The sequence below is a fragment of the Ilyonectria robusta genome (assembly GCF_021365365.1).
Source record: "Ilyonectria robusta strain PMI_751 chromosome Unknown BGZ61scaffold_82, whole genome shotgun sequence".
Lineage (NCBI taxonomy): Eukaryota > Fungi > Ascomycota > Sordariomycetes > Hypocreales > Nectriaceae > Ilyonectria > Ilyonectria robusta.
In genome coordinates, this window is record NW_025764516.1 from 13375 (window position 1) to 33686 (window position 20312).

Sequence of the window (20312 nt, forward strand, 5' to 3'; positions counted from 1 at the left end):
CTATTAGGCTGTTATTAAGATCTTTAAAGAATAGTATAGTAATTAGTTTTAATTAATTTAAGATATTTCTTTTTTTATTAAGGTTTTAATTTTAAAAGTTGGAATTTATAGCCTATTTATTTATTTAGCCTACTTACTTATTATATATATTATACTAATAGTTTATTAAGGATATATATAATTTTATAATTCTATAAATAAGTTTATATTATATAGCTTTATTAATAGGTTATTATAGTATTTAACTTTTTTAAGTTTATAGAAATTAGCTAATTTTTTAAAATCCTTAATAAAAATATTTATATTTTAAATAGGAGAATTTATTTTTAATCTTTTAAAATAAATTTAAAGATAGCTTAAAGCTGGCTTATTATATAACTTTATTATAATTTTCAGTTTATCTTATTATAATTATTTTAAAACTCTCTTTATTATTATAAATTAATTATTCTTTATATTATTATTAATATTAACTTACTTAGTTATATATTATAAATTTTACCTAAGATTATAAGTTATATTTTAAATAACTATAATATGTATAATAAGTATATTAATTAAATAAGCTTACCAGTTAAAAATCCCTTAATCTTTCATCTTCCTACTTAATTAATTAATTCTCAACTAATTAAGATACCACAATTAAATAATAAGATAAATATCCTTTTATACTTCAAGCCTATTAAAATAACTCAAAATTAATCTCTAATATACTATAAAATTATTAAGTTAAGTATAATACTCTCTTTAACTAAGAAAATAGCATTACTACTTATTGCAATTAGATTCCAAATTATATAAACTATTTAATCTAGAGAATAGATTATTATTTATTTATTCTTAACCTAAATTTATAAGAATTTCCCCTATAATTATATAATATTAAAGAAATAGCTAACTAACTACTTACTAACTACAATATATTACCTATTAATAAGTACTAAGCTTTAAATTTATTAGATAATAACTAGTATTAAAATATTTTTTTTATAAATATAATATTAAAAAATTAAATATAAAATTAATTATTATTTACAATTAATTTAGATTATAAAAATATAATTATAAAATATAATATATTCTTATTAATATTTATAACTTTAATAAAACTAGCTTTATAATAAGCTTAATTATAAGTAATATAATTATTATAAATATAAAAAATATAAAAACTAAAATTAATTTAATTTAGAAATTAAAGTAAGTTATAATTATCTAGATAATTAATATAAAAACTAGATAATTTAATTATTTATTATAATTATAAATTAATATTATATTATTAATTAATATTAAAAAAGTAATCTTCTAAATAATTAAATTATTATAATAACTTAAAATAGCTAAATACATAATAAAATAAGTTTTAAGTAACTTAAATACTTTAACTAGTATATAAAAACCTAATTAACTAGTTATTATTATCTTCTAATTTTTAATAAATATAAAAATTACTATTTAATTAATTTTAAAAAATATTATAAAGTAAATTATATTATTATATTTTATATACTATCTTATTTATTTTATTTACTTTAACTTCTTAATATAAGATATTTTAAGCTACTTAAAAATATATATAATTAAGAAATTAAGTAGTTAATTAAATACTTAATTATTTATATTTTAAAAATTAACTTCTTTCTAGCTTTTTATATTACTTATTAAATTACTATAATAAAAAGTAATATTAAGAGAAATTTTTAAAAAACTAAAAAAAAATTTTAAATTTAAAAAATATTATATTAAAACTTAATATATAACTATAAACTTTAATACTTATTAAAAAGAAAACTAGCCTTCCTAATTCTTAGATATCTAAGATATTAAAGATTATTCTTAAAACTACTTCTTAATTTAAATATCTTAAAAAATAAATTAAAAGATACTAAAGTAACTCTCTAATATTTATTATTAATATACTTAAGTTATTTTCTAAGAAAATAAAAACAATAATATATTAAATAGTATTATTAAAGTCTAAGAACTAGATTCTTTAATAGATAAATAAGACTCTTAGTAAGTAGCATAGAGCAAAAAAAAACTACCTATAAAATGGAGAGAAGATGACTATAGATAAAAGAAGGGATGTAATTAATTAGAAGGATCTTAATATGCAGTTAGTGGCTAAATTGTCGAGATATTATGGTTAAGGAGGGTTGGTGTAACTAAAGGAAAGGTATTGTAGAATATATAGCAAGACTGGTTATAATGTAAGAATATGTTAGGTAGTTATTGCAATATCTAGAGAAGAATATAGTAATTAGTTCTAATTAATTAGATATTTTGTTATATATTTATTTTAATTTCTAAATTAAAAGTGATAATTTTTAACTGGCAAGCTTATTTGACTAGTATGCTTATTATGTATGTTATTATATAATATTTAATAATTTAATAAGAAAGTTTAAAGGTATTATTAAATTAGAAGTTAATATTCCCTTTTAAATAAATATAGATATATAAAGAAATTAATATAATAATAGTTTCTAGATAATATAGATAGCTATATTACTAGATATAGGGATTATTAGAAAAAGTCTTTTTTAGATATTATAATATAGTTATCTCTCTAGATAAAAAAGCCTTAGACTTTAACTATAAGAATATATATCCTAATACCTATATTTTATAGCTATCAGCCTGCCTAAAAGAGTTATCTTACTAGCATACAATAATTACAGAGCTTTAAAATTAATAGAAGTTATAGATAATAAAGATTAACACTCTAATTAAAATAAGCTAATACCAGAAGTCTCTATTTTACTATTTTGCTTAAGTGCATATTTCTTTATGTTATTATATATACCAGCATACACAAAGACTCGTAAGTTAATTTAAGATATTAAATTTAATCCTGAGCACCAGACCTATATATAACGCAATCAAGATTCTTCCCACCGGCACTTGGAAGGGGGGTATACCTAACAGAGTGCTGAACGGAACCTAGACCACCTATTTTTCCTAGTGTATAATCGTTGTTGTCATTGGGCGATATATGCTCTGGTCCTTCGTGTTCCTCGTCGAGAAAAGCTTGTGCGGCAACGTATTCCGTACTCAGGGCGCATATCCAGCCGATTGTGTAGTCATTAGGTTGAGACATGTTCGTTCGCAGGATGATCCAGAGGCAAGGTATGCTACGAAGGACGATTAGTGTTTAGTCGCTGAGGTTTCTCAGAAAGATTACCTGCCTCCGCCTGGATAAGTTGGATCCACCTGCAGACTGCTATAGTCGCCAAGCACAACAACTAACCTGACAGTGCAACTTATCCTCTAATTGCAGGGTTTCAGTAGGATTTTAGGATCTGCGCCGAAGTTTAATTGACAGAACGTACAGTACCCCAAAAAGAACAACGATTATAAAAGAAGCCACGACACTGCAACTATCGCTCAAACAAAAAGCGGTTAGGCAACATTAAAGTAAGTCGATCATCTAACCCTCAGCTACAGGCGCTTACTCGCAATTAAATAGGCACCTCTCGCCCAATTATATTATTCACATACTGGTACGGCAGGGCGGCATCACACACTCTTTACTAATTATACATTATTATTATGTCTCGTCTCGTTAAGGGACCTGCTTATGGACAAATTCTCCAAGGCAGTAGAGTCGAGTACTCGAGTTCGTGCTTCTCCATCGCCGACGTGTTTGGGCGAACAAAACCGTCAATAGAGTTCTCCGGTCTCCATCCCAGCCAGTCGAGTACGAGAGCAGCATGGCGCCGACGCGTCGCGACACGGTCACGACCAGCCTCGCCTGCATCGTACCGCACAGAGCTCCGTGACTTGGCCGCCGCGGGTCGTCGAGTCACGGCCTGCATTGAGGAGAAGCTCGACCGTGGAGCGGCCGGCCAGCATTCACGGACGATGATAGCTGGTTTATTCTGCAGAGCTGAACCGATCATTTCCCGAGATTTGGCATCGGCAGTGATGAGGCTGGGAGCTATTGACTGCCTGCTGCAAAGCAGCCCTTTGGGGCAATTCCCACGTGGGGGTTAATCCTATTCGAGAACCTGGTAATCTAATAGCCATAGCGATCCAGCCGAAATGCATGGAGTAATCGCACCCACACCCGACAGGGTACAATATCGACTCTGGGGAATTGGCTACAGTGGGTGGCAGAAAGTGTTAGCCACCTGTCAGGTCTGATTGTCATGCTGCTTTAATTTTCTGCATTTAAGCTCCCCGGAATTACAGCGGTTACCTGCCCATAATTTAGACTAGCTAATGGTCAGATTAGTGGTCATGCGCTGTAGTGTAGCGTTGCTGCCAGTATTTTAGGGGATTGCTAGCTTATAGCGCTAGTTCAAAGCGGCGACAAGTAATTACCTGCTTGAGCCTAGCTAGCTGCTCGATACCTGACAGGGGGCTAACACTTTTTGCCACCCACTTTAGCTGTCAGAGCGAACAAGCAAGAGCGGGGCGCTAGCAATTCGCCGTCCCTCCGCTATTCACAGCCGAGAGCATACTGTAGACGGTCAGCCGTGCTGCCTGATCGTCACAGAAGAGAGACAAGGTAATACCACCGACTTCGCGCGCTATGCTCGCCGGATCTACAGTCCAGGCGGAGCTTCAGCTCACTCGACGGAACGGGTACACGACAGATTTGGAACAAGTTTGCCAGTTGCTCATGCTGGTTATGGAATTCACAGGCCATATCCGCGGTAGTCGAGGTTACATCCGACAGCCGCGTAAATAGAAATAGCAAAAGGGACTACCTCTCCGTGGTAAGCAAAGACAGGAACTATGGCGTTAATAGGGATAGAGCGACTTGTTGACATCGCGGTTACAGGCGGTACGCGCACGTTCTCGGCGATCTTCGTCTTCCTGGCCGCTGGCAGTGGGTGGACGACCCCGCACTTCCACCAAGCACAAAGCACCGTCTCCGGGTACTTCAAGAGGTCAGACGTCAACGCAGGTCTACAGTCTGATGCTCGCGATGCGTTCCCCTGCAAGTTCACGAGCCCATGCCGGCACACTGTACTCTGTACCTGTGGAGTTCTTTTCGAGAGCGTGGAATTGGCGGCGGCGACGATTAGCCTTTGCGATGTTGTGCAGCCTTGCCGTTTGAGCCCTCGGCTGCCAACCACCCTGAACTGGGCGTTGGCCTTGACTGCAATGATTAAACACTACGTTCGACCATCATCCCGGCAAACCGATCCAAGTCGGCTTGCAATGCGCAGTGTAAACAATTAACTGTACCCTTGACAGCATCATGGACGATACTTGGCTCCGTTGCCCTTCCATATCATCTCCGTTCGAAAGTCGTTCGTTACCTCCTAGTGTCGACGCCGCGCCCGAGGCTGTCGGACCAAAAACCTATTGGAAACGTGTCGTTCGGTGCTTAGTTGGCGACGCAGATAACCATTGGTGGCATCGTTGCAGATGATTGCACCTCGACACCGCCAGCTGGCCGTCGGTCGCCGATACAAATTTTCCGGGAACGCGTGACGGCGGCATTTGATGACAGCTGGAGGCACAAAGGAAGACTTTTTATGATTTTGAAAGGAACCTCACAGGACAATGCGCCTGCATGGGTCCGTGAACCTTGATGAACGAAAGGAAAGGCGGTCGGTGAGGGCGGTCGGTAGAGGCGATTATCGTGAAGCGTTTTGTGGCCGATTCGTGTTTGGACACGGATGGGGGAGGCACGAGGCAGATTGAGCACGCATCAGGCTGTCACGCATGGTGCACCACCGCCTCACCAGACAACAAGTTGGTGGATGAAATCGTCGATGTTGCCGTTCCTGTACTTGAACCCGGCCCAACCTCGAAGGCTCACTACACTGCAACAGGACTGCTACAAAATCTCCCTTCAAACCCTCGTAGGCATGAATGCATCGTTGCAAAGGAAGCTCGGGCGCAGAGAGGTCTACATCAGCAGCAGCACTGACTCTTTTGGTGAACCTTGCAAAACGCCATGCAAAGCCTCAAGATCCTCCCTAGTTCGTGTGTGGCGGACTTCATACGCTTCATACGCTTCATACGCTTCATAACCTTGTGACCTCCTACCCTCCCCACCCTTCCTACCTTTATGCAACCCAACCCAGCCCCCGAAGTCCCTCAGCTTGGGGGCTAGGTGGGTGAACGCTCTACCTATCAGAAACATGGAGCGGGTTCGGCTGAGCCGAGTAATTCCGGCGATGTAGCCAGACTGCTGTTCGCATCTGAATACCTCTCCATATTTGGTGTATATAAGCCTGTAGCCGAGCGGGGAGAATGCCTCTGTGAACGGCACATCAGGGGTCACCCATATGGATGACCCATGAAGCGTGGCCCTGTTGGTTTGCCAAGCCGCATCCAATGTTTTAAATGGAAATATGTGTTGAGATGCGGGTTGACGTGTGTACAAGCGAGGGCATTTGTGAGTGACTCATGAAGGCACCAGAAACCGGCAAGGCCGGAAAGGATTGCCCACTCAACCCGCATTGTTGGCTTCTTGCCAGAGTGGCCGATCACCTATAAATCCTTTGGTGACGCGGAACAATTTGCGAAGCTCGTGTGCGGGGATGGGCGAACCATTACCGCATACGGACTCTTTACGGACTCTATCCAGTCTCCGTCGCCGAGCTCCGCGGGGCGCGGTAAAACAGCCAGTCGGACTTTCGGAGAGGTTCCAAGGCCGGATGTACCGGAGGGTCTCTCAATGGCCTTGCTCCCACGCAAGGAATCCAATGCATGGCTCGGGTTATTTAGAGTCAGTCTATCTGCTTCTCATTACATGTTTAGAACTTACGCAAAGCTAGGATCGATTCTATTTCAGGTCTTAAAGTGTATTCACCCATCAGAACAATGCCCTGGCCTTTCGAACAGCTGCCGCCGGAGGCAATTACACAGCCTGAATTATTTTCAGTTCGAGTCCCAGATTCCGATATTGAAGACTTCCCAACTCTCCTGCGTTTGTCCAAAATCGGCCCGTCGTCATGGGCTAATCAACAAGCTGATGGACAATTTGGCCTTCCAGGAGAATGGTTAGTCAAGGCGAAGGACGCATGTCAAACCAATTTGACTGGCGCATCTACGAGGAGCGTATCAACTCACTGCCCAATTTTCGGATGACCATTGAGGATCCTAAAGTTGTCGAATTACGCGTACACTTCTACAAGAAGTGCGTATTGTGATATCAATAGGTAATGAAACATAACCCTGCCTGATTGGCAACAAAATGGGGTTCAGTTTCATTTATCTAGGACGCACCTGAGGTCCCGTTTTGTACTTAGAATAAGACAAAATCATTCACTCTACTATTGCCTCAGTAACATACTGGCAAACTGGATTACTTCTGCCGCGTACGCTTGGTCGCCCTTCAAGCATAAGCTCGCCTGGCCGTGCCATTCATCAGCTCGGACACATACTTTCGGAACGGAATGAAATCCAGATCCGGATATAACTCCTTGCCATCCAAGTATCCTAAATATCGGGCATACTCAGGCGTGTTATCCCCTCGCACACAAGTGGAATAAGTGTATTGGGCAATGGCCAATGCCGATTGGGCACCCTTGTCCTCCAAGCCAGCAGCCTCAGCTGCTGTTTGCGCAGAAACAACACGGGCCTCTGCATCTTCATTGGAAATCTGCGCATCCTTGTCAGCTAATGTTGCAAATGAACCAGTTACGGGATACACATACGTAGTTATAATCCAACTTCTCGCCACTTGCTTCCTCCATGATCTGGAAGATCTCTCGCTGGGTGAGGACCTCGCTGTAGGCAAAGACCGACTTGTTCAAAGTCCGAGGGTCAGCGATGATTTTGGCCACATAGCGGCCGATATCACGAGAGTCTGTGACAGCAGAGGGAACAGCACCGTCGCCATTGAGTCCCTCGACAGGCATGATGACAAATTGGTCGATGCGTCCGGAAGGAAGCCTGGGAGGGGTAATCTGGTACCACCAACCAACATCGATGACGGTGTACGGGAGGTAGATCTTCTTGATATGGTTCAGAACCTCCTCTTTCTGAGTTTTGCGTTAGCTATTGCAACTTTTGTGATATTAGGTGCGTCAACGTACCGTCTCGCGGATGCTGAGTACGCCCTTAGGCGGAACAATTGTAGCGAAGAAAGTCGGAACGAAGCGTTTGACACCGGCCATCTTCGCCGCATTTGCTAGAGGAATCTGCAGTAGCAAAGCTGATGCGTCGAGTACAGGGATAACAACATCGGCGCCGGTAAGGATTTTGACTAGATCCTCTTCAGGTCCACCAAGGTCGGCTGCAACGACCTCAACGCCAGCATCCCTTAAGGCTTGGTTCTTGGCGGTGTTGAGTGACGACTGACGCGCCACAGCTGTCAAGTCCTGTAAACTGGTTAGGATAATGTTAGAGGAATGGACGCATTGGGACCTTACGAACTGGGTGCGAAACTCAAGCAAGCCCTTGGTAATGGACTGGCCTGTCTCACCAGTTGCTCCAATGATGACGACCTTCATCTTGATATTAGGCTCGAAAGAGTTTGAGAACGTGTACTCCGAGAAAATTGACAATGTGACTAAGAGGTAAATTGGAATGAGTAGTGAGAAGATTATTCGGCAGGCGGCTGCCAAAGCTTATATGGGCAGGATGGTATAGGTCCGAAAAACGCATTACAAATGAAGTCCAACCGCAGCTCAAAGCAGATGCGCTCATTGACGACTGGAGACCCGAGTCATGCCATTAGCTGTCACAGTGTCATAACGCTTACTTAGCACAATATGCTTGATATCCTGGAGAGTAATGGAATCGAACCTAACTCCGCTAATTTCCGATTCCTCTCTCCAACACTGCACACCGCACTTCATCCATCTAACGGAGTTAAAAGTGCAAAACTCCGGTGCGGGCCGATGATTGGTAACCCGACGCTCGCGGACGCTTAAGGCTTAGTGTGCGCCGATGATATATGCAAATGGGCACACGCTTACAGTAGTTTTGTCCAGCTCGACCATACATTCCTCTGAAGAATCCCCAGCCCTTCTCCCCCCCGTACTCGGCGGGCTTGTGATTGAGGATTCTGCCTCGGCTAATAGATAATCGGATAGAGCTGTTAGCAATCTGTATAATCAACATCAAGGTTTCCAGAACACTGTCTATCTGACTAGTATCTGGCTGTCCGCTCCATCGAGGGCGAGTTGCTGCTCGCCCAGAGTCAAAGCTGTCTGTCTGACATTGCCGAAGTCCTCTACATAATCTGCCATGGGCTTCATCTCCCTCACACGGCATCTCGCATCTCAATGTGGAGCGCGTCGTCGCTGGGTCAACCTACGTTCCCTGGCCTTCCTCCGACTCAACATGTTCTTAGCTAGAAAGACTCACCAGCATGCCGTAAAAGTATATATATAACTGGCACAACGGATTTTTGACGGCGACGCGCACGTTAAGAGGTTAATGGCGACCATTATTAACTTTTTCTGACTAATAGTTTATCCAACAGGGAACCTAACTACCTAATTTGACACATCTGCTTCGAGGGTAGCTGGCTACATCCCAATCAAGGACAGATCTCCAGCGAGAGGCGCCGTTCGAATAGCGTTACGCTCAGCGATCTTCCAATCTTCTTGCCCGTCAAAAGTGCCCTTAAGAAGCTTATCTTGATAAATGCCCCAATTAGTCACACGTTTGCCTTCGTCCTCGCCCACGCCGAATATTTCGGCTCTGCAGTAAGTCGTGGCGTTGGCAGTTATTTCGCTCGTAACTTCGATGAGCTGCGTGGTTAGAGCATGTTGCGTTTGCAAGTTTCCAACCATGCCCTGTACTGCCGCCTTGATTGCTGTGGCCCCTTCGATGGTGCCGCCAGGCCCAGGGAATGTTACCTTAGCGTTGTCGAGGAAGGCATTTGAGAAGGTTTTCCAGTCTTTGAGATCGACGCCGATGCAGTAGCGTGCGATGGAATTGCGGATGAGTTCGTGGTCTGAAGTGGCTTGGACCATTGTGAATTGTTTTGTGGAGTTTGGCTACGTAAGTGGGTTGTAAATGTTGCAAAATGTTTCTCGTTCACAATGGATTGGCAAAATGTGCTGGCCTTCTTCAGTATTTGCGTAAACAGGAGGGAATGGAAATATAAGTAAGTGCTGTTAGAAAAAGGTTCTTCTACTATAACTTGGGAATCCTGCGTTAAAAAAGCCACGAGATCCTCAGGCGTCATATCCGCCAAGTCAGTGATGCTGCGGATTTACCGGCGTAATCAAATGACAGTCCATGGCTTACAAACACCAAGTGCTCGATGCAGCCCAGACCCGCAATTTGTCTACCTATTCGCATCTGCGCTGGCAATCAATTGGCGGAATCTACCATGACTCGCGCGAGATCTAAGCAATTTGTCTTCAACCAGGTTAAGTAAGCCGGGCTGCTCTCCGGGGATCCCTGGCTAAGCGTTGGCCCTGCCCGGTGTTCCGATTTGCTCCTCTAGCCCAGGTAGACAAATTGTGGAGTTGCAGCCCAGCTTACTTAACCTGGTTTCAAGTTACAAGTGGCGACTGATACATGGGCACCCGGGTGCCCATGTATCAGTCGCCGTTACAAGTAGGTAAGTTAGGTAATCTGTAGACAAATTGCGGGTCCGGACTACATTACAAGCTTGGTAAGTTATTTGATGAACGGATGAACTAATTAAGCCATGGACTGCCACTTGATTAAGCCAATAAATCCGCAGCATCACAGGTAGTCCGTCGCGGACTTGCGGACTTGCGGACATATAGTGTTTCAGGGTGAATTATGAAGATTTAGAGAGTTTTGGAACTATAAAATAAAGCGCCGTCCGCTATCCAATGGTCACGGTTCGTTTTTGTCACGTTATTTGATCATCTTACATCGCTCCTACTCCACTGACTACTCACTACTCTCCTTAACAATGGGATCTCTCCCTAAGCTTGCTGTGCCTAAGGGCTCCGCTGTCCTCGTGACTGGAGCAAACGGTCTCCTGGGCTCCCATATTGCTGATCAGTTCCTCACTTACGGATACAAGGTCCGTGGGACTGTTCGAGACCTAGAGAAGAGTTCATGGCTCGTCGATGTCTTTGAGAAGAACTATGGAAAGGGAAGCTTTGAATTATTCAAGGTTCCAGATATGGCCGTTGAATCCGCTTATAACGAGGCTGTAAAAGGTGGGCGACCTTAGCTGTGGTACGACTCTCTTTGCTAAACAATCTAGGCATCTCTATCGTAGCTCACTCGGCATCCACCCTAACCTTTGACCACAACCCCCACAATGTCATTCCTGACGCCATTGCTGGTGCTATCAATGCCCTGAAAGCCGCTCACGCCGAGTCCAGTGTGAAGCGTTTCGTATTCACTTCGTCGTCGGCCGCTGCTCTTCTCTCAAATATCGACGCGCCTGGCATAAAGGTAACAGGGGAGACGTGGAACGAAGAATCAGTTAAAGAAGCATGGGCAAACCCCCCGTATACTCCCGAGCGAGCTGCTTCTGTTTATTCTGCTAGCAAGACCCAGGCGGAGCAGGAAGTTTGGAAATATCACAAGGAGCATCAGAACGAGCGTCCTGATCTTGTGGTCAATACTGGTACGTCGTGTCGATAAGATTTACTGCTTCTCACCAGCTAACACTCTCCAAGTGCTACCTAACGTGAACTTTGGAAAGTCCGTCGATCCCGTTCACCAAGGCTTTCCCAGCAGTGCTGCAATGCCCACCTTGTTGTACAAGGGACAGGTTGTTGACTTCCACCACATGGTTCCTCGACGTATGTTCCAATGTTTCTTCTGGGCTGATCCCAAACTGATTGTCTATTCGTAGAATACTTCATCGATACGCAAGATACTGGTAGACTGCATGTTGCCGCCGGTATCTTTGAACATGTACAAGGCCAACGCATTTTTGGAATGGCTTATCCTTTCAGCTGGGATTCGATCCTCGAAATCCTACGAAAGATTGAGCCGGAGAAGACATTCCCCGAGAACTTCTCAGGTGGAGAAGATCCGAACGAAATCGAGCCCCGCGATAAGGCAGAGCAGCTCCTCCGTGAGCTCGGCCGTCCCGGGTGGACGACCTTGGAGGAGTCAATCCGGGGTACCGTCGAGGGCCTGCAGCTGGCCGAGAAAGCTGCCTCCGCTTAAAGGAATTGAATGGTTAATGGATTATGGAGAAATCGAAGTGATTGAGAAAGATGTCGGGATATTATAAATTGCTGAGTGCTGGCCTGATTTTCTAGTTATAGACAAGAAGGATTGATATAAACAACACCCGACGTCGCGTCCGGGAGTGCAAGAATTCCCGAAAGAACGCACCATAGGTGTAGTAACGATTATCCCGCAGCTTTCCATAGAACCCAACACTACGCTGGAGGGGTCTTAGACCAATCAGACAAAATCCGCGGCAAAGTTAAAAGTTAAATGCATCGGATCGCGTCCGAAGAGGGAGGATCAACAGCTGCATCTATAGGGCAGGATGCGAAGTGCACCCCCCCTGTGTGCAGCTCCTCAAGTATCACTAACGCTTGGTTCCCTCAATCTACTCTGATCGCTACGCCTCATTGTATCTTGGATATCACCTAACGCAACTGACTCAACGCTCAGTAATTGATACGCCTGACCGTTCTGTTGACATAGACCCCTGGTCCATCCCTTCGGAATCCAGTTCAACCTACCCTATACCCTGTACAGGTCAGTCCTTGAACAAGACCATGACAACTTGACCGAACTGGCCCCGGCTGCAGCAAGAGCTCCGGCAACACTTTCACCAATCCCCATGGAAGCCCCGGTCTGTTCGCCGACTTAGCCAATGCAGTATGAGCTCGAGGTTGTCACGACAGAAGCAGGGATGGAAATGGATTATTATAGAGAACATGAAATGTTCTGTTGCTTATTAATTGTCTTTAGTTTGAGATACACGGGGCTTGCGGCGGCGATGCTAGAGACCTTTTTCGCTCTGTACCTGGCGGTACTTTTGACGCTCAATATGCCAGTAAGCGTCGCTGAAAACTGCAGCGAGGTATAAGTGGAATCTGTTTGAAGTCTGGAATAGCTTGCTGGTTGATACATCCTCGTGCATCATGTACAATCAAGCGTTTTCCATGTGTTCAACATCCCCTGTGCCCTTGACTGTCCTAGCTGCGTTCTCCGAGATGACAGCTGCTTCAATGCCGTCAAAAACAATTGCCATCTCCTCCAGAGAGTGGCCCATTGTCTCGGGGTAGAAGAAGTAAATAGTCACTGTGATAATCAACAAGATGACGGCAAAAACGATGTAGTATTTCCAGCCAATGGCATCCAGGGCGATGGGGTTGACGAAGATGTTGAAGAAGATAGCGGAGGCAGTTGACAGCTGCGTTAAAGCAACACCACGAGCTCGCAGTTGATAAGGCCAGATCTCGGCAGGATAAGCTACCACAAGCGGTGTGCTGGGTTCGGAAGTTAGAAAGGGAACAATTCAACCCAAAGGAATAGAATCTCACTTACAAAGCGATATCATAGAAAGCAAAGTAGATGTACAGGAAGGGCACCACGGCCAAGCCCACAGAGCTCGCACCAGTCATTGCAAAGCTACCTGACAGGCCCGAGATGACGATGTAGCTGACAAGCATGCCGACCGAGCTGATCAAGAATAGCGGACGGCGACCAACCCTGTCAACGTTCAAGGCGGCCAGCACGGCGAAGAAGAGATTCCAGATCTGCAGACATCCGCTGATGAGTGTCTGATGTGTGACGGACGTGATGCCAACGGTCTGGAGCACGAGAGCAAGATAGTAAGACACGACGCCAACACCGTTCCACTGGGTAAAGACGCCGAGGGTCATGGAGATGAAGGCACGGTGGCGGTTGCCCTTGGTAGAGAAGAGGTCCATCCAGGATGTGCTGTTTGCTGCGGTGGTGTCGGCCTCGATGGCGTTCTCGACCTCGGAAATCTCGAAATCAACAAGACGGGAGCTTTCATCGCCGCCAGCATGGAACTTGGTCAGGATCTCTCGAGCCTTGGAAGATTGGCCTATGGAGACGAGATATCGAGGAGATTCAGGGATCCAAATGGCTGCGGGAAGTACGAGGATGGGGACAGCGATCTGCAGGATCGAGGGGATGCGCCACGCCCAATCATCCGCATAGTTTCGGGTCGCAAAGGTGGCCCATGCCGCTACTGCGGATCCGACGTACCATCCACAGTTGTATAGAGCCGTGAGAAGAGCTCTGTGTGGGGGATATGCCAACTCAGTGATGAGAAGAGGCGCAAGTGAACCCCACCAGGCGCTGGGCTGGCCAAGGAAGAATCGGCCGACTACAAAGCCGGCAATGTTGGGGGTGAAGGTTTGAAGTAGGGCACCGAGCAGGAGGAAGAAGAAGCCGATGTAAAGGCCCTTCTTACGACCCCAACGGTTGGCAAAGTAAGCAATGAAGGGGTAGGTGAGTGTCGAGGACAGAGCTTGAACGGCGTTAATGAAGCCCAGCCAAGCACCCTTGGGATGGTCCATAAATTCGAACCATTGAGGGAGTGCCATTAACCCGTTCATCATGCTTCCATCATAACCGTTTGCAGCAGAGAGCAAACACATGCAAAGGGCGAAGTAGTTGAGGAGTAGAAGATGTTTTTTGGTGTACCAGGGTTGGCCGTTGTCAGGGAGGAGTTGGGCCAAGTCGTCGCCAATGGCGGACTTTTTGGGGCCTTTGTTCTTCGAATTGCGCAACATGGCGGGGGAGATGATGAACAGGTGTTGAGACGAAACGGTCGGCCAGTATTGAAAGGGCAGTAGAGTTGCCCAGTGAATGGTGTTGGTTGATAAGGAGATTGGGACGGGGAGGTGGTATTTGTAGTTGCGTCGTTGACGCGGGTCTTCTCCGACCACCACGGTTACGGCTGTTGTCTCCTACACTCAGAGGTTCCAAGATTGATCACGACTCCACGAGACACAGCTGAGTATGGGGAAAGATCGAGACTGGGGTTAAGTGTGGGGGAACCTGGGGTAGCCGCGGAGTCTCGGAATTACAGAATTTACAAGGAGGACATGAACTCGGCACAATTAGCACGACCATGAGCCCATCAGGGCGCAGCGCCCAACCTACGCGGGCTTAGGGTGCTTTGATTGATTGAACGAAATACGAAGCTGATTTTGCATTTTGACCACCTGTAACTGCCAGCACTCCCGCCGTCGGTCACTTGTGTTTGTTTTGGTGTTATTGGTACCATACCAAACATTCAAGGAAGCGATCGGGAGTCGTGAGTAACATTGAGACTGGTCAGATTAAATCAGTGGCCCAAGTTCAAACCACTTATGGGCGACTCATCACTGCATGAAGCTTTCCAGGATTCGCATGGCCTGAGATGTGCCCGGGGACTCATCTTCGTAGAATCGCACCTTGTTCGATATACCGACAACACATGCTCGTCCATTCCGCTCCAGAAGTCATTGTCATTGTGCCTCAATTCACCACAGTCAAAATACAGAGTGAGCAAGTCACGGATGTTCGGGTCCCGGACCAAATACCGTGGTATCGACGCGGCATGGGTTCTCCTGAGATACCACGGATGTGCCAGACCACCGCCTTGTCTACGAGTGACTATTCCATCCATCCTGCCCCCTGGACATGGGAAGCATTCAAGATTTTGTTTTCGATTCTCCGGAGCGCCATCTTGATCAATTACTCAGTAGTAACAATACCAGCTCTCCTACTGACGCTGATTGACGGAACTTCTACGTAGTAGTTGATGGCGGCTGAGAGCGGGTTGCTTGGATCCATCGCCTTGCAAGTCTGGAACGGTCGATCTGTAATCTCGGGGCTGGGCGCATCCATGTCAAGGGGCCGAGGGATGCATGTCCAGGTAATTGGAAGCTGCCCAGGAACTGCTGGGAAGGCCCATCTCAGCATGAAGTGTACACTCGAATTTGGAATAGCTCAGGTACATGCACTTAGACTGCTGTTCTAAACGTCGGCGCTTCGCAGGACGGGGCGCTGTTGGTCGACTTGGAGCTTCTACGGGTCTGACATTGGCGAGTTGCATGGTGTACATGAGATACACGCCAGACAGACAGTGGCATTGAGGTGCAAGCAAACCCTTTCTGAAGTAGGCCCGGTCTCCGACGTGCCAGGTTGTACGTGGTAGTATATATGTCTCTCCTCTTTGGGGGTCATAGGCCTGTGGCTTCAGCGACGTGTCAGGACGGGGATTAGTGACTGAGGCCCTCCGTCTGGTAACGACTGCGCCATGCATCCGGGGAAACAAGCAAGAAGTTGGCGATGTAAGCCAAACAAGACATATACGGAGGCTGTGGCCGTGGGATGGGAGGAGATCAGCTGGCCACTAGAATGAGAGACCGAGTCCCCACTTCAACTCATAAGTTGCGACCAGATGATGTCCGCGTCGAGAACGGGTTCTAGATGTGAACGAAGCCGAGGACTGGGGGATACTCTGCGCTAGCCACACATCGCCTCCGCTGAAACCAATCCTTGTCGAACGACTTTGGAAGTGGCAAGTTGGGACCCATGCTAGCGGCCATTGCTTTTCGGCTAGTTCGGCGCAAAAAGAAGGCTGGCTGGCTGGTTCAAAAGCGGAGAAATGGAGACTGGAGACTTGCCCCGCGTTTGAACTAGCTGGAGAGAGAGAAGATGGAGGAGTGGTCTCCCGCACTCATCAGCCGCAACATGCTCGCGGAGTCCCGGAGCATTGACGGGGGACGATCCGAGGCAGCGGGGCTGGCTCGCAGCCTCTCGTCGCATAATTAGCATAATTAGCAAGGCCTAGGTTCCCTCCCAGAAGCAATAGGCCTAGTGTAAGCCCACTTGTTTTACTTCTTCCTTGTACAAGCTTGAGATGGTCAATCGACCGTTCTAACAGCCTAGAATACAGTTCGTTAGACTACAGGTTAGGGTAAAGCGGCTGCACCCAGATGGAGGCATGGATACTCCTGTTTCCTATCCGTAATCGATAATCGATTACTTATCAATCTTTGACGAGGTGCATTTATGATTTATGGTCGATTCGGCCCGGATAAACGAACAACTGCCCTATTATTATTACGTACTAGCTGACTTGGTTCGCGGTGCCCGGGCAGATGTGCTCACTGAGGACTAGCACCATCTGTAACCTGCTGACATCCACCACCTTTAGACTCTGGACTAAATACGTATACGCATACGCATACGTATATGCACACGCATGTACGCGCATGCCATCATTTACATAGCACTGCGATTTGACCAAGCGACATTGGGTCGCTCAGTACATCCATCCCCCTTCACTTCTCCCTCGTCCGGCTCCTTCACGCCCCTCTCCCTCTCTCACTGTCCTACTGCTTCCCCCTCCCATCCCGGGCCCATCTTTGACGCACTAATTACAGTCTACGTGTTGAAGCCGAATAAGGTGGTCCGATCTGCTGGTGACTGGGATGTGGATACCATGGACTGAGCTGTGCTCCTCACACGGATGCAGAACTCAGACCTTTAATATGATCTGTAACCTTTTTTGCTTTATCACTACGGTACTAATTACTGTGTTGGTGGGTGCTAGTTAGCATCCACCCCCGTCAAGGCTGCGCCAGGCCGTCCACTTCCCAATGCATTTGGGATTCTGATTGGTACCCAACTTCGATAAGTGGCCATCTCACGCGTTCGCTCCTCCATCCACCGCCCAGGTCGCGCCAGTGACGTAGCCCGCTTCCTCGCCCAAGAGGAAGATGATAACGTTGGCTACCTCTGTCGATTCTCCGAGACGACCCATCGGCACATCGGGAGCCGTGCCCTCACCACCGTGCTCCTGGTTTCCACGAAGCATCGGCGTGTCGATCGGCCCACTACGGTTTGTATAGATGGTTAGGTTGTATCCTTTGGCACTGCGGCGGGTGGTGATGGCCACGGGAAGAAGACATTGAACTCACGGCGTCACGATGTTGACTCGAATGCCTCGTTTGGCTGCCTCCACGGCGGCGCTCTTGACCAGACCGATGCCTGCGTGTTTGCTGGCGCTGTAGACGCTGCCCTTGGGGAACGCGCGCTCGCCGTACATGCTCGATACGTGCACGATGCTCCCGAGCTCTTCCATCACGCCGGGCTTGAGGGTTTCGCTGAGTACGTTGAAAGCGCCTCGGAAGTTGATGCCCATGACGAAATCGTACTGCTCGTCGCTGATCTCCCAGACTTCTTCGTGGCCAAGCCTGCGGCCTGCTGTTCCGGCAATGTTGGCGCATCCGTCGATTCTCCCCAGCTTTTGCTTTGCAGCAGACACAAAGGACCTGATAGCCGCGCGGTCGGTTATGTCAACGTTGCGTACAAACACTTTCGTCTTCTCGCTTTCCGGGACTTCTTCCAGAAATTTAGACAGTCCGGCCTCGTTGATGTCACACAGAGCCACCAGTGCGCCGCGGCCGAGTAAAGCCTTTGCAGTTGAAAGGCCGATGCCGGACGCACCGCCGGTGATGAGATAGACTTTGCCGGAAAAAGAGGAAGACATGGCCGGTTTATGAGGTGTTGACAGTAAAATGTGACTGGGAGAATGGGGACTTTGGAGAGTAAAATCGTGGGCCGCTTCATAGTCTATTATAGATACCAAGATACCGCAGCATCACATCTTAAGGACTTGTCGTTATGTGGGTCGTCGAATACCGAGACTCCGCGAGAAGGTTGTGTCGGACTTCAGCCAGCCCACCGGCTCTCTTGTTGCAGCGTCCAGTCTCAGCAACAGAGGTGGGTCACGAAGGAAAGTCATTTGTCATCGAACCAAATTTGTCAGATGTCGTAACTATGCATTGGTCCAGCAAGTAGGTCTAGCTAGAAGAATTAAGGCATATTTTTCACACATGCCCGTTCCCTAGTGGTGTTTATACCCCTGCCTCACAACATGAGCGTCAAGGTTAAAGGGACCGCAGGTATCCCGCCTTCTGTGAGGATTTTCTCCTCCATCCCCTGCACACATTCAGGTACCAACAATACCACTATACTAGCCTCGACCATATCCAATACGGCTGCCGTCAACATGACTTCATCTACTGCTCAAGCCTGGCGAATTCACCTCAATTACCAAGGCGCCTACACGGCTGCGGGTATCGAAAGCAACCTACATTTGGAGGAAGTACCGAAGCCCGTTGCAAAAGAGGGCCAGATTCTGGTTCGCATGCAAGCCGCTGCGCTCAACTTCCGCGATCTGCTTATAGCAACGGCCGATCCCAGATATGAAAGCCCACCAGCAGATGACGGGTTGACGCCCTTGTGCGACGGAGCAGGCGAGGTGGTCGAGGTGCGTGTCAAAGGCTCTCGCTGGAAAGTCGGAGACAAGGTGATCCTGGCAAGCAACACGACGTGGAAAGCCGGGCTTGGGCAGGAATCGCTTGACCACAGCCTTGGCTGGGGCACCGAAACGACAAACGGCCTGCTTCAGCAGTACTTTGCTTTCGTGGAGGATGCACTTGCTCCTTTGCCGGCGAACCTGAGCTACGAAGAGGGTGCTTGCTTGGCCGTGCCCTACGTTACGGCTTGGAACGCCCTGTTTGGCGGCCCGAGTGTGCTGAAAGCAGGAGATACGATTGTGACCCAGGGCACTGGTGGTGTGAGCATTGCGGCACTCCAGGTAAGTGATTGTCCTTTGCTGGGAGAGGACTGGCCGAATAACCCGTGGATGATAAGATGTCGAGAGCTATCGGCGCCAAGGTCATCGCTCTCACAACATCTGAAGATAAAATAGACCTGCTGCGGAAGCTGGGTGCGTCGCACGTCATCAATTCCAAAGTGGACAAGAAGTGGGCCGACCAAGTCCTCAAATTCACTGATGGACGCGGGGCAGACCACCTGCTCGAAGTCATCGGAGCAGCAACCATCAAGGAGTCGCTCCGCGCTGTTCGGCAAGCCGGCGTAGTCTCCGTCGTGGGTTTCTTATCGGAAAGTGAGAAGCACGATCTCATCCCCGACATTGTTTTCGGAGCCAAGACGAGTAAGCTTGTGGAATCCCCAAAAACGTTCTTGGAAGTAGCATCACTGACACATGTGTCTTCAGTTCGTGGCTTAATGAATGGCAGTCTTGGAATGCTCCAGGACATGTCCAAATTTGTGGAGCATCACAAAATACACCCTGTCATCGCAGAGGTGTTTGGGTGGCAAAACGCGAAAGACGCATACAAGGCACTGATAGAGCAAAAGTTCGTCGGAAAACTAGTTATCAAGATAGATTAGTGTCACATTCAATATACGCCGAGAAGTCACTACGCATTAGCGGAGGATCATCCCCTTTCGCTGTAGTAGGCAATGCGACAATTATACTACCTTGAGCTTGTGGCTGCTTGTTCGAACAACCCCTAGCCAGTTGCGAGGATCAGTGACAAAAGAGTAAGAATACAGTAAGAGTTTTAACAGGAACTCGATTTCCCTTGCCAGAATCCATAGCTGCATATAGAAATTGACTACCACCATGACCCCCC

The 20312-nt window shown here is 46.4% G+C and overlaps 8 protein-coding genes across 8 annotated transcripts; 3 read left to right on the forward strand and 5 right to left on the reverse strand.

The window, feature by feature from the left end:
• Positions 1-2851: 2851 nt before the first annotated feature.
• On the reverse strand, positions 2852-3103 carry BGZ61DRAFT_375036 (uncharacterized protein; the record flags this gene model as incomplete). The annotated part of the gene is made up of 1 exon (XM_046242383.1): positions 2852-3103. The coding sequence occupies one exon, from the start codon at positions 3101-3103 to the stop codon at positions 2852-2854; it is 252 nt and encodes an 83-aa protein (XP_046093681.1).
• A 452-nt stretch (positions 3104-3555) lies between these two features.
• On the forward strand, positions 3556-5493 carry BGZ61DRAFT_576538 (uncharacterized protein; the record flags this gene model as incomplete). Its single annotated transcript, XM_046256224.1, has 5 exons — positions 3556-3988; positions 4043-4143; positions 4396-4593; positions 4653-4727; positions 4793-5493. The coding sequence occupies 5 exons, from the start codon at positions 3556-3558 to the stop codon at positions 5069-5071; spliced, it is 1086 nt and encodes a 361-aa protein (XP_046093682.1). The 3' UTR covers positions 5072-5493.
• A 1813-nt stretch (positions 5494-7306) lies between these two features.
• Positions 7307-8426, reverse strand: BGZ61DRAFT_500886 (isoflavone reductase; the record flags this gene model as incomplete). Its single annotated transcript, XM_046251627.1, has 4 exons — positions 7307-7573; positions 7629-7955; positions 8010-8294; positions 8346-8426. 4 exons carry the CDS (start codon positions 8424-8426, stop codon positions 7307-7309), a joined length of 960 nt encoding a protein of 319 aa, XP_046093683.1.
• A 1023-nt stretch (positions 8427-9449) lies between these two features.
• On the reverse strand, positions 9450-9899 carry BGZ61DRAFT_487589 (SnoaL-like domain-containing protein; the record flags this gene model as incomplete). Its single annotated transcript, XM_046249994.1, has 1 exon — positions 9450-9899. The coding sequence occupies one exon, from the start codon at positions 9897-9899 to the stop codon at positions 9450-9452; it is 450 nt and encodes a 149-aa protein (XP_046093684.1).
• Positions 9900-10819: 920 nt separating this feature from the next.
• On the forward strand, positions 10820-12039 carry BGZ61DRAFT_541944 (uncharacterized protein; the record flags this gene model as incomplete). The annotated part of the gene is made up of 4 exons (XM_046255113.1): positions 10820-11072; positions 11120-11488; positions 11541-11666; positions 11720-12039. The coding sequence occupies 4 exons, from the start codon at positions 10820-10822 to the stop codon at positions 12037-12039; spliced, it is 1068 nt and encodes a 355-aa protein (XP_046093685.1).
• Positions 12040-12982: 943 nt separating this feature from the next.
• BGZ61DRAFT_576547 (sugar transporter) lies at positions 12983-14600 on the reverse strand (the record flags this gene model as incomplete). The annotated part of the gene is made up of 2 exons (XM_046256225.1): positions 12983-13322; positions 13381-14600. 2 exons carry the CDS (start codon positions 14598-14600, stop codon positions 12983-12985), a joined length of 1560 nt encoding a protein of 519 aa, XP_046093686.1.
• A 2909-nt stretch (positions 14601-17509) lies between these two features.
• Positions 17510-18355, reverse strand: BGZ61DRAFT_541946 (oxidoreductase; the record flags this gene model as incomplete). Its single annotated transcript, XM_046255114.1, has 2 exons — positions 17510-17699; positions 17784-18355. The coding sequence occupies 2 exons, from the start codon at positions 18353-18355 to the stop codon at positions 17510-17512; spliced, it is 762 nt and encodes a 253-aa protein (XP_046093687.1).
• Positions 18356-18877: 522 nt separating this feature from the next.
• Positions 18878-20067, forward strand: BGZ61DRAFT_541947 (zinc-type alcohol dehydrogenase-like protein; the record flags this gene model as incomplete). Its single annotated transcript, XM_046255115.1, has 3 exons — positions 18878-19468; positions 19525-19828; positions 19892-20067. 3 exons carry the CDS (start codon positions 18878-18880, stop codon positions 20065-20067), a joined length of 1071 nt encoding a protein of 356 aa, XP_046093688.1.
• Positions 20068-20312: the final 245 nt, after the last annotated feature.